At 37.4% G+C, this 12,022-nt stretch overlaps 1 protein-coding gene across 5 annotated transcripts in view; it reads left to right on the top strand.

Moving 5' to 3' along the window:
- Positions 1 to 12,022, top strand: part of AHI1 (Abelson helper integration site 1) — a 217,191-nt gene that overhangs the window by 79,852 nt on the left and 125,317 nt on the right. For all 5 annotated transcript variants that reach the window (XR_008698351.1, XM_055535697.1, XM_055535700.1 and 2 more), the window contains exons 19-20: positions 4,620 to 4,816; positions 10,642 to 10,668. Coding sequence is in view for 4 of the 5 variants with exons in the window: in XM_055535697.1 (XP_055391672.1) it covers positions 4,620 to 4,816; positions 10,642 to 10,668 (224 nt within the window). In the remaining variant the exon portion in view is untranslated. The remainder of the gene's footprint in view (positions 1 to 4,619; positions 4,817 to 10,641; positions 10,669 to 12,022) is intronic.

The following is a 12,022-nucleotide window of genomic DNA, read 5'->3' as shown; positions in this document are numbered from 1 at the left end:
AGGGGAAAGAATACAATAACTAGTCAGCAGCCTATTTGTAGTATCTGAGAAAGTGGGTCTTTATGAATATTACTGGACTTCCCTGGTGGCTCAGATGGTAAAGCGTCTGTCTACAATGCGGGAAACCTGGGTTCGATCCCTGGGTTGGGAAGATCCCCTGGAGAAGGAAATGGCAATCCACTCCAGTACTGTTGCCTGGAAAATCCCATGGACAGAGGAGCCTGGTAGGCTACAGTCCATGGGGTCGCAAAGAGTAGGACACAACTGAGCGACTTCACTTTCACTTCATATGAATATTACTGGAGATTGTTTTATGACTCTTCACGGAACTAGAGGAGCTTAAGATAAAGTGGGTGTTAATGTGACTCCTTGAAATCTAGTCAGATAGCTTTTCTACAGAAAATTCCCTTTAGACAATAGAAATAAGAATTCATAATTGCATGGGATTTATTTTTGTTATCTGCATCCATTTAGGCCTTTTTAAACCTTTCTGAAAGGCATCTTAATGCTTGGAAAAATAAATACTTAGGCAATGCCTTTTCTAATTTTACTAGTTAGATAACTTTCTTTTTTAAAAAAGGGAAAATGTTTAGCATAGCATAATGCTTAAAAAATACAGTCTGGCAAAAGGAATAAAATATTACCAAAATCCTACTGTTCTGTATAGCTGTTGCTTATATTAGTATTGGTGCTTCTAATGAAGTGAAATCATGGTTGACTAATGTGTATTTGTGGGCTTCCTTGTTGGCTCAGTGGTAAAGAATCCACCTGCCAGTGCAGGAGATGAGGGTTCGATCCCTGCGTTGGGAAGATCCCCTGGAGAAGGAAATGCAAACCACTCCAGTATTCTTGCCTGGGAAATCCTATGGACAGAGGAGCCTGGCAGGCTACAGTCCACGGGGTCACAAAAGAGTCAGACATAACTTAGTGACTAAACGACATAAGGAATCAGAAGATGCCATTGGTTAGTGAAACCCAGTTTTACTTTCCATTCTTAGTAGCAGAACCCGATGAAATGTTAAAAGGCCAATTTTATTTTTTTAACTTTTTATTTTGTATTGGAATATAGCCAATTAACAATGTTGTGATAGTTTCGGGTGAACAGCAAAGGGAGTCAGCCATACAAATACATGGATCCATTCTCCCCCAAACTCCCACCACCCAGCCTGCCACATAGCACTGAGCCGAGTTCCCTAGGCTATACAGTAGGGAAAGGACAATTTTAAAAAGCAAATAAGGCAAAGATCATGGAACATGATTTTTACATCTTGATTCATTCATCCCTGACTGATGCTAGTGTTTTTAACCTCCAGTCTTTGAGCACTTTTCTTCTACAGCTTCAAAGTTTCTCTTTGTTCTTTAAACAGTTTTCTGTTTGAGGTAGATAAATGTTCTGAGTGTTAGGAAAAGAAGTCCAAACTGTGTACTGAAAAATAATAGACCCACAAAAATCTAAGTGTTGAGACATCTACAGTGCTGAGGAATGCGCATCACTACAAGGGTGAGTGGTAAGGTGGTCTCCTTCAGTTTTGTTCCCTGGTTCTTACCACTATCAAAGTCTGAAGGCAGAGAGCCCCTATTGTCCTTGAGCTATTCCTCGCTTAGAACCTGTGAATGAAGTAGTACATGAATATAAAGATCACAGACCTAAAATTGTTTATACGTGCTCTCTCAAGTCCATACTTCTTGAAACCAAGGTTGATGACTTTTAAAAAAAGTGATCATCTTTTTGTATATTCATGATATTGCTTTATAAACTTTTTTCTTCTGATTAATAATATATTGTGAGAAACTTTCCATCGTGATAATTATACATATGTACATAATTTTAGTGGCTGAATTCCGTTTCATTAAATGAATATACTGATTTATTTAAACAACTGTTGTTGCACAATTCCACTGTTATATGTTTTTCATTATTTTAAGCAACACTGTAGTACACACCTGCCTACCCTTACTCAGTTTATTCCTTGGGAAAAAAATATCTTGAGGTGCAGTGGGTTAGTGGAATAGGCAATAAAAGAAACAGCACTTTCCAATTTGCCTTTTTCTCCTTATTTCTGCTTTAATTATTAGTAAGGCTGGCTATGTAGTTCTTGTTTTGTGATTTTTCTGTAATGGTCATTTGCCCATTTTTCTGTTGGATTATTTATTTTTAATTGATTTGATGGAGATTCTGAATAATAACCCCTTCTATCACTTTCTGTTTGCAGTTTTATTGAGGTATAACTGACAATAAACTATATATATATATTTTTTTTATGATTTTTTTTTTTAGTGTGGACCATTTTAAAGTTTTTATTGAATTTGTTACAATATCATTTCTGTTTTATGTTTTGGTTTTTTTTGGCCTCTAGGCATGTGGGATTTTAGCTTCCTAACCAAGGATCCAACCTGTACACCTCTCATTGTAAGGCAAAATTTTAATCACTGTACCTCCAGGGAAGTCCCCCTAAACTGCATATATTTTAAAAGTACACGCTGATAAGTCAAGACATAGTTATATACTTGTAAGACTATCACCTCAATCAAGATAATGAACATATCCATCATCCCCCAAAGTTACTTTGTGCTCCTTAGTCATCTCCCTACCTCCTCCTCCCATGAGGCAAACACTGAATTAATTTGAATTTTCTAGATTTGTATACAAGCAAAACAGTACATGCCATATACTCATTTTTTTTGTTGTTCTGGCTTCTTTCACTCATACTTCCTTTGAAGTTCGTCTTACTTTGTGTTTTAGAGTTTATCAATAGTTCCTTTTTATTTCTGAGTATTATTTTATTGTACTGCTATATCGTGGTTTGTTTTTCCATTCACCTGTTGATGGGCATTTGAGTTTTATTTAGTTTTTAGCTACTACAAATAAAGATGCTATGAATATTCATCTACATGTGTTTGTATAAACATATGTTTTTATTTCTCTTGAGTAAATTCCCAAGAGTAGAAGGGCTGGATCTCTTTGCAGACATGTTTTAAGAAGCTGCCAAACTGTTGTCTAAACTGGTTGTATCATTTAATTTTCTTACCAGTAGTCTATGTTTCAGTATCTCTGTATCTTTTCAAAATTTGAAATGGCTAATCCTTTTAATTTTAGCCTTTGTAATTGGGTAGAGGGCTATTTCATTTTGATTTTAATTTGCTTGTCTTTAATGACTAATGATGGTAACCACCTTTTTGTGTGCTCACTTACCATCCATATTTCTTTTTCAGTGAATTGTATGTCCAAATCTCTTGCCCACTTGTAAAATGGGCTTGTTTGTTTTCTGATTATTGAACTTTGAGAGTTAGGTTTCCTTTATACACATGGTGCTCTATCAGATATATGACTTGCAAGTATTTCTCCCTGTCTTTGGCTTTTCTTCTGTCTTAAGAGCTTTAAAGAAGAGACTTTGAAATTTTTATGAAGTCCAAAATTACCATTTTTTCTTCTATGGATTTTTAAGTTGCATAATTATATAATCAAGGAAATACTATTTTAAATGATTATTTTTTTCTCCTTTGTACTTACAGGCATTTAAAAAATTTCAAATCCATTTATTTTAAATGATCAAATGAGATGCCTGTGAAAGCATCCTGAAAATCACAGAGTTACAATAAAGGTGCTATTTCCTTCCTCCTCCTTCCCCTCCTCCTCATCGTCACTGTCATCAAAAACATTCAACTTCTGAGCCATCTGTTCCACTCTGGAGAATTAATCCAAAGGAAAACCTCCTTTAAAAAAAAACAAATTATGAAAGCACTTACTCACATACTTCCCAGGTGGCTCAGACACTAAAGAAACTGCCTGCAATGCAGGAGACCTGAGTTTGATCCCTGGGTAGGAAGGTCCCTTGGAGGAGGTCATGGCAACCCGCTGCAATATTCTTGCCTGGAGAATTCCATGCACAGAAAGCCTGGTGGGCTATAGTCCATGGGGTCGTGAAGAGTCGGACACAGACTGAGCAATTTAGCACTTCCTTTCACTTTTCTTTACTTACATATGGTCTATAATGAGGGAAAACAGAAAACATTGTATTTAACAATAGGAGAATACATAAACAAACTGTGGTGCTTCTTTCAATGAGATATTGTAAGGCATTTATAAATGGTAATTATACAGTGGTAGAAATAGAAAAAAATCACATTTAAATTGAAAAACTGTTAAATTGTGTTTACACTCATAACCTTACATAAAATGTACATATGGATAAAGATTAGGAGGGGCATAGAAATATGAAAACAGTTGTTTTAAAAGATAGGTTTGTGAATAATCATTTTTTTTTTTTTTTGTATTTTCTTTAATTCTACTTTGTGTTTTTTTTGTACTGTGTTTTCTGTATGTATCTCTTTAAAGCTAGGATCCCATTCCAGTATGTTATATTTACCAGTCCAAGATACTGCCTGGCCTTCCAGGCTCTGTTATACTGCCTCTAACCTCTGACATGAGGTTACCTGTGAAATAAGTTCATTTCCTTCTTTATGATTTTGTCAGTCATGTTGTATTATTATTATGCAGTATTTAAAATGTTTTATGCACTTTCTGATCATGTGTTTAATGCTTCCATTCATGGCTTAATTTTTCCATTGTGCTTTGACTGTGATGATTAACTAATCACGGACTTGTTTTTATTTCCCAGTTGCCCAGCAGGAGGCTGAAATGTTCAGACGCTACAACAGAACCTTTCCATTACCTGGAATACACCAAAGTCAAGGTGCTTTATGCACCTGCCCTAAACTGCCTCATCAAGGATCCTTTCAGATTGATGACTATGTCCCCACTGAACATTCTTCAATGAAGATGCAACAAGTGAAACAGAGAATTGATTCTGTCACAGTATGTTTATTTCATTTTATTCAGTAGACAAGTTGGAAACTTTAAAACCATTTCAATCCTGTTTTACACACCCATGCCAATAAATATTAACTGAATGGAAAAAGTGAGTGTTAGTCACTCAGTCATGTCCAGCTCTTTGTGACCCCATGGACTATAGCCTGCCATGCTCCTCTGTCCATGTAGATTCTCCAGACAAGAATACTGGAGTGGATTGCCATACCCTCCTCCAGAGGATCTTCCCAACCCAGGGACTGAACTCAGGTCTGCTGCATTTCAGGCAGATTCTTTGCCACCTGAACCACTAGGCAATTCCAGTAGTTACTTAAAACTAGGCCTTCTTCTACATGTATAGTTACTTTCTGGTACTTGTTTTAAAATCACTAACTTCAGTAAGCAAACTAAACTTAGGATAATCTATTATGTTTTCCTGGCCTGATAGATTCTGTAATTATCAGCCCAAGACCTGTATCTCTATTTCTAAAGTATGTGTCTATATGCACATATACAGCATGTAGGCACACACATGTACGACAACCAACCAACCTGGAAAAATACTTAACATAAAATATAAAAGAAACAGCCTTCTTAATATGCAAGAACTAAATAATAAAGAAAGTAGTGAGACTTCAATTAGGAAATGGATAAAAGAAATAAACATGTACTTCTATAAAGAGTAGGTGCTGCTGCTGCTGCTGCTGCTAAGTCTCTTCAGTCGTGTCTGACTCTATGCGACCCCATAGACGGCAGCCCGCCAGGCTCCGCCGTCCCTGGGATTCTCCAGGCAAGCACGCTGGAGTGCGTTGTCATTTCCTTCTCCAGTGCATGAAAGTGAAAAGTAAAAGTGAAGTCGCTCAGTCATGTCCAACTCTTAGCAACCCCATGGACTGCAGCGCACCAGTCTTCTCCATCCATGAGATTTTCCAGGCAAGAGTACTGGAGTGGGGTGCCATTGCCTTCTCCGAAGAGTAGGTACAAGTGTTTCATAAACGCATTTTAAAGTTACATCTCACTTCTAAGAAAGGTAGTGCCACCAAAACCAGATATTTGCTGCAAAACTGGAAAATAGATGATAAAAATGAGAAGGACAATGCTTGGTTAAAAGTTCTGTGCTATTCTGTTAGTGATAAATTACTATATAGTCTTTCTCAAAGTTAAGTGGGAAAATGTATTGAAAAGGTAGAACATCCTTAAAAGTCCTTATGCTCTTTGACCATAATAGTTCTTTTACTGAGAATTAGCCTTGAAGACATGGACTTCACAGGCTTGTTTTTTGTTGTGTTCCCCCTTTTGGTGCATTGCCTGGCACTTAATAAATCATCCCTTCTTCTCCTCCTTTGATACGAATATTGACCAGTTTTAAACCAAACATAGGAAGAACTGCATTGAGACATCTTTAGTTTGAACTGTACTTTCTTCCTCTCTCCTTTTCCTTTTTTATAGAGTTACAGAGTGTGAGGTATGCAGATCACACAGGCAAGGGGGGTTAGGTTTAGTTGGAATATGGGGGAAATTTTTTTTATATGTCTCACTATAAATTATAGAATATATGATTATAAATTAATGATTTCAATGTTGTAATTCTGTATATTTTAACATTTTAAAATAACTGAATAATGCATGGTGTTCCAAATTTTAAGAGGAAGTATGAATAGATAAATGGAGTTTTAAAACTTAGAGAAAAATACTTATTCAGTAGGGGGAAGAAAAGGTGGCCTTGTCTAAAATATTGCATGGCAATATGACTTCATCTACAGACCTAAAAGCAACTCACAGACAGACATATAAAAAAAAATTTCCTACAGCCTGTCAGTCTTTACACTGTAAAGCTTAACATTCTGGAATCATCTTGGTCTTGGAGCTTTTTACCTGCATCATCTTTTATAGCTGTCATCCTCAGATAAATGAAAGGATGTAAGAACAAATGAAAGTAGATGTACAGGAAAAAATTTTTTAATATATTTCAGAAAAATATTTTTTAAGATATGAAATCAAAGGCAAGGGGGAAGTAAATTGATACTTTATTATAAGAGAAAAACTTATTTGTCTTAGAATCATTGATTTATTTAGCTTTTGCTAAACTTCCTTTTAAAAATTATTCAGATGTACGCTTTGGGATTGACATAGATCGAGGCTTCCTTTGGAAATGAAAGCCTTGTCTATGTGCTGTGGTTTTGTAAAACCATATATTTCCCGTGTTAAAAGAATTCTTTGAACTTTTTTTTCAAATGTTCTCTGCAGATTGTTTTCTCTCAGAATGTAAGTAGTATGTATGGGAGTAAAAACAAAATGTCATCTTTGTTCCCACGGAAGCTCCATCCTTTTTACATTTTGCAGGCATTTAGGTTGACTAGATTCCCACCTTTGGTCTCAGTGCCTTTTCTCATATTTCCTGAACTGTGTTTTGTTTGTTATTGTTCAGTCACTAAGTCTTGTCCAACTCTTTGTAATCCCATGGACTGCAGCATGTCAGGCTTCCTTTCCTATCTTCTGGAATTTGCTCAAACTCATGTCCATTGAGTCGGTGATGCCATCCAACCATCTCATCCTGTCACCTCCTTCTCTGCCTGCCCTCAATCTTTCCCAGCATCAGGGTCTTTCCCAATGAGTTGGCTCTTTGCATCAGGTGCTCAAAGTATTGGAGCTTCAGCTTCAGCATCAGTCCTTCCAATGAATATTTAGGGTTGATTTCCTAGGATTGACTGATTTGATCTCCTTGCTGTCCACGGGACTCTCAAGAGTCTTCTCCATTTTAGTAAACCCCAAATTCCTTTTTCTGTTAGGTTTCTGTTACTTAGTTTATAAGAGACTCTGTCATTGGTCTTCTATGTAGAAGTCTAATAGAGAAAACTGTATTACTTCTATAAGACTGTATCCCTGAATATACTTCTTTCTTTGTAACCACGGAAGAAATGTTTTTCTAAGAAAATATAGTTCAAGTTTAGGGTGTGATTTGTGTATGTGTGAATTTTGCATAATAAGTTCAGCTCCGCAGACATTTCATAGGTGTTTACCCGTGAATGAGTAAAAGTTGCCAAAAATAGATAATTTGCTGTTCTTGGTAGCTTTATCATTTACTCATAATAAAACTCAGCTGTTTCATACTTAACAGAGCCAGCACTGTGCTACCCCTGCAGCATCACCTACAGGGCTCTGCAAACCAGCGAAGACCTCACAGGTAGACAGACTCTTGAGAGCAGTGACACTGTTCATTCTAAGGTTTCAGACTCAGAAATTTGGTCTTATCAGTATATCCAGAGCTCCTCAGAATCTGGGGTACCTGCTAAGAGTAAGTGGTCCTACAGAAAGTTGACCTATAAACTTAAATATCTTACAATGAAAAGTATACCTCTTCAGCTGCCTGATCACTCAAGACCACTCTCCCTTTTAAAAATTTACCTACTATCTAGGTCAGTGATCACAGAGTCATAGGGTTTGAATGGATTTAAAAAATGCTTTAGAGACTTCCCTGGTGGCCCAGTGGAATAAGATTCTGTGCTTCCAGTCGTAGGGGGCACAGGTTTGATCCCTGTTTGGGAAACTAAGAATCCCATGTACTGCATATGGTGTGGCTGAAAAAATTTTAAATGGAAATTAATTAATTAAATAAAATACCGTATGCCAGTTTTAGAAAAAAAATGATTGATTTCTCTACCCCACAGGAGATTTCATCTTACAATAATTGGTGATAGTTAACACCTATTTTGGAGAAGGCAATGACAACCCACTGCAGTACTCTTGCCTGGAAAATCCCATAGATGGAGGAGCCTGGTAGGCTGCAGTCCATGGGGTTGCTACAAGTCGGACACGACTGAGTGATTTCACTTTCACTTTTCACTTTCATGCATTGGAGAAGGAAACGGCAACCTACTCCAGTGTTCTTGCCTGGAGAATCCCAGGGACGGGGGAGCTTGGTGGGCTGCCATCTTTGGGGTCGCACAGAGTCAGACACGACTGAAGTGACTTAGCAGCACCAGCCACAACATCTATTTAATTTTGGTTAGTAACTGACATAATGAATTCCCAGTACAGTGCTAAATGTTTTACATGTTTGTTGTATTTAACCCTCAAAACCATCCTATAACATAGATGCTAGTATTATCCCCAGATGACACCACCCTTATGGCAGAAAGTGAAGAGGAACTCAAAAGCCCCTTGATGAAAGTGAAAGTGGAGAGTGAAAAAGTTGGCTTAAAGCTCAACATTCAGAAAACGAAGATCATGGCATCCAGTCCCATCACTTCATGGGAAATAGATGGGGCAACAGTGGAAACAGTGTCAGACTTTATTTTTCTGGGCTCCAAAATCACTGCAGATGGTGACTGCAGCCATGAAATTAAAAGACGCTTACTCCTTGGAAGGAAAGTTATGACCAACCTAGATAGCATATTCAAAAGCAGAGACATTACTTTGCCAACAAAGGTTCGTCTCGTCAAGGCTATGGTTTTTCCTGTGGTCATGTATGGATGTGAGAGTTGGACTGTGAAGAAGGCTGAGCGCCGAAGAATTGATGCTTTTGAACTGTGGTGTTGGAGAAGACTCTTGAGAGTCCCTTGGACTGCAAGGAGATCCAACCAGTCCATTCTGAAGGAGATCAGCCCTGGGATTTCTTTGGAAGGAATGATGCTAAAGCTGAAACTCCAGTACTTTGGCCCCCTTATGCGAAGAGTTGAGTCATTGGAAAAGACCCTGATGCTGGGAGGGATTGGGGGCAAGAAGAGAAGGGGACGACAGAGGATGAGATGGCTGCATGGCGTCACTGACTCGATGGATATGGGTCTCAGTGAACTCCGGGTGTTGGTGATGGACAGGGAGGCCTGGCGTGCTGTGATTCATGGGGTCGCAAAGAGTCGGACATGACTGAGCGACTGATCTGATCTGATCTAGTTGAGGCTTACAGAGATCAAGCAGTGTTGCCAGTCTTACACAAATGGAAACATTGTAGCTGAGATTTAGTCCAGGCCATCAGAATCCCATGCCCCAATCAGTTTTACAGCCTCCTTTTAGAGACTGAGATTACTAATATCCTTTAGATGTAGGGTGTGTCCCTTCGCAATTTCTGGATTTGAAAAAAAAAGGACGTTCTTCTTTTTCAGTTCTCTTTTTCTGTAAACTCCACATTGTTAACATTTTTCTCTGGTTCTATACTAGACTGATGATATATGCTGGTTAACCTTAATTGGACTTGAGTGTTATTTGTGTCTGTTTAGCAGCAAATTTCTAAGTCATTTATTTTATGTTGACTTTGACTAATTTCTTTTTTCAAAAGTGACTTTTTATTGGTCTTATCCCATGAGTCGTAGGCAATTCCTTTCTTTTGCTCCTCCAGTCATATACTTTATTCTTCAGAAGTGTTTATTGTTAGATTTCCTCTGGAGTAAATTATTAATATGAGAATTATACGTATGGGTGTTGTTATTTATAGAGATAATTCTATACTGCAGTTCAGAGTGTGTCTTTTAGATATGTTAGTGTTCCAGTACAAAAGTTTAGTGTTTACGTTAAGTTTATTGAGGAGACAAACTTTTCTCCTGTGAGGAGACATAGGCAGATACATGTGGGCCCTCCATAGTCTTCTTTGTCAGTGCCTTTTCTTTTGGCAAGTTAGATTTTCCAAAGTCATGTCATTGAGTCTCTTAATTTTACCCTCTCCCCAGCTCATTGGAAACAGTGCAGAGAGATACCTGCATGTGATAGATTAAAAAACACTCTCCCGGATGTTGATTTTGGTTTTTTAAAAGATTAATAGTTGAATGTGTTAAAAAGAATTGATATTTTTAAATGAAATTATGAATATCTCTTTACTTATTATATTGTATTTCTTTTAGGAGGTGATACAAGCCTGTGCAGCAAAGGTGAGTGGTTTTTTATTACCAGGAGGACAACTTCAGTTTCCATTGTGATGACCCAAAGAATTGATACGTACCATTCATAGTTTTAATAGAACTTTTGGAAAAACTTCTTCTGATACCTGTTTTGTTACAATTAGGGTTGAATTTGTCAAGGAATCATAATACTGGAACCTGAGAATTTAGCAAGTAGTAGCTTACTATTTTTGAAGATTTAAGAATATTACTACCAATAGTAGCTTACTATTTTTGAAGATTTAAGAATATTAGGGAATTGGGATGTATCAATACTTTCAGTAAAGGGTCAGTAAGATCATTTCCTTCTCTGAGAAAAATATAATGTGATACTTTATAGGTAAGAGACACCAACACAGTTCCAGTGTGTGAATGGGGCGTAAAGTGTATAAGCCTTGAAATGAATGGAAGCTGTGCACAAATAGTAATAATATATTGTGCTCTGGATTATTTGTGCCTTGTTTCATACTTCCTTTCCCATTTAACTATGTAACAGTCCTGAGAGACAGGTTAGAGATGATTGTTATTCCACTTTTAGAAAGGAGGAAAATGAAGTTGAAGGAGGGTTAAGTGATTTGCCCAAGACCCCAAAGTCAGTCTGAAAATGGAGATTGATACAAAGAGGCTCTTGGTTGGTAAACAATTGCAGTTAAACTATATCTGAGTTGCTTTCCACCTAGCAGCTTTCTTTAGCTTTCTTCCTTTTTGCAAGCAAGGTTGTTTTATGTACAAACTTCAACTCAGTTGTCAAGAAAATAAGTTTTATTTAAAAGAGTTGGAATGACACCACTTGTCCATTCTTCCCTCTTATTTTCTCCTGTCCATTTCCAAAATTCAGGTGAATCATGAGATATCCGTTTATTTGTCACATATGGTTATATATTGTCACAAAGTAAAAGGGTGAGGTCTCCGGAAGGGAAAGAATTAAGGTGGTATTAGTACAGTCAAAGCCTGCTTTATGTAATGTCAGTGCAATAGAAATACTGTCTTTACTCAGCGGACACCTTCTACCACGTGGCAGGTGCTTAGAATACAGAAGTTAGTAGGCTATTGTCTCGTTCCACATGAGGCATCTCGTGGAGGAAATGTGTCAGAAAACACTAGGCTTATCCCATCACTGAGCTGTCCAGTATCAGTCAGGACCCATCACTTTTTTACCTAATTATCACAAGTCAACAGGAAATAGAATAGAGACAAGGGGAAGGAAGATGAGGGGAAAAAAAGAGAACAAGCTTTATTCTGACTTGAGCTGCAGATGTTCAGGAAACTTGTTCCTGATAGCAATGATTGGTGTAATGATTGTAGCTCCAAGATTACTAAATGTTCTTAAGTATGTATAGTGTAT

The sequence above is a fragment of the Bubalus kerabau genome, chromosome 9, assembly GCF_029407905.1.
Source record: "Bubalus kerabau isolate K-KA32 ecotype Philippines breed swamp buffalo chromosome 9, PCC_UOA_SB_1v2, whole genome shotgun sequence".
Taxonomy (NCBI): domain Eukaryota; kingdom Metazoa; phylum Chordata; class Mammalia; order Artiodactyla; family Bovidae; genus Bubalus; species Bubalus kerabau.
The sequence above is the reverse complement of the archived record's forward strand: the minus strand, read 5'-3'. Positions and strand labels throughout refer to the sequence as shown.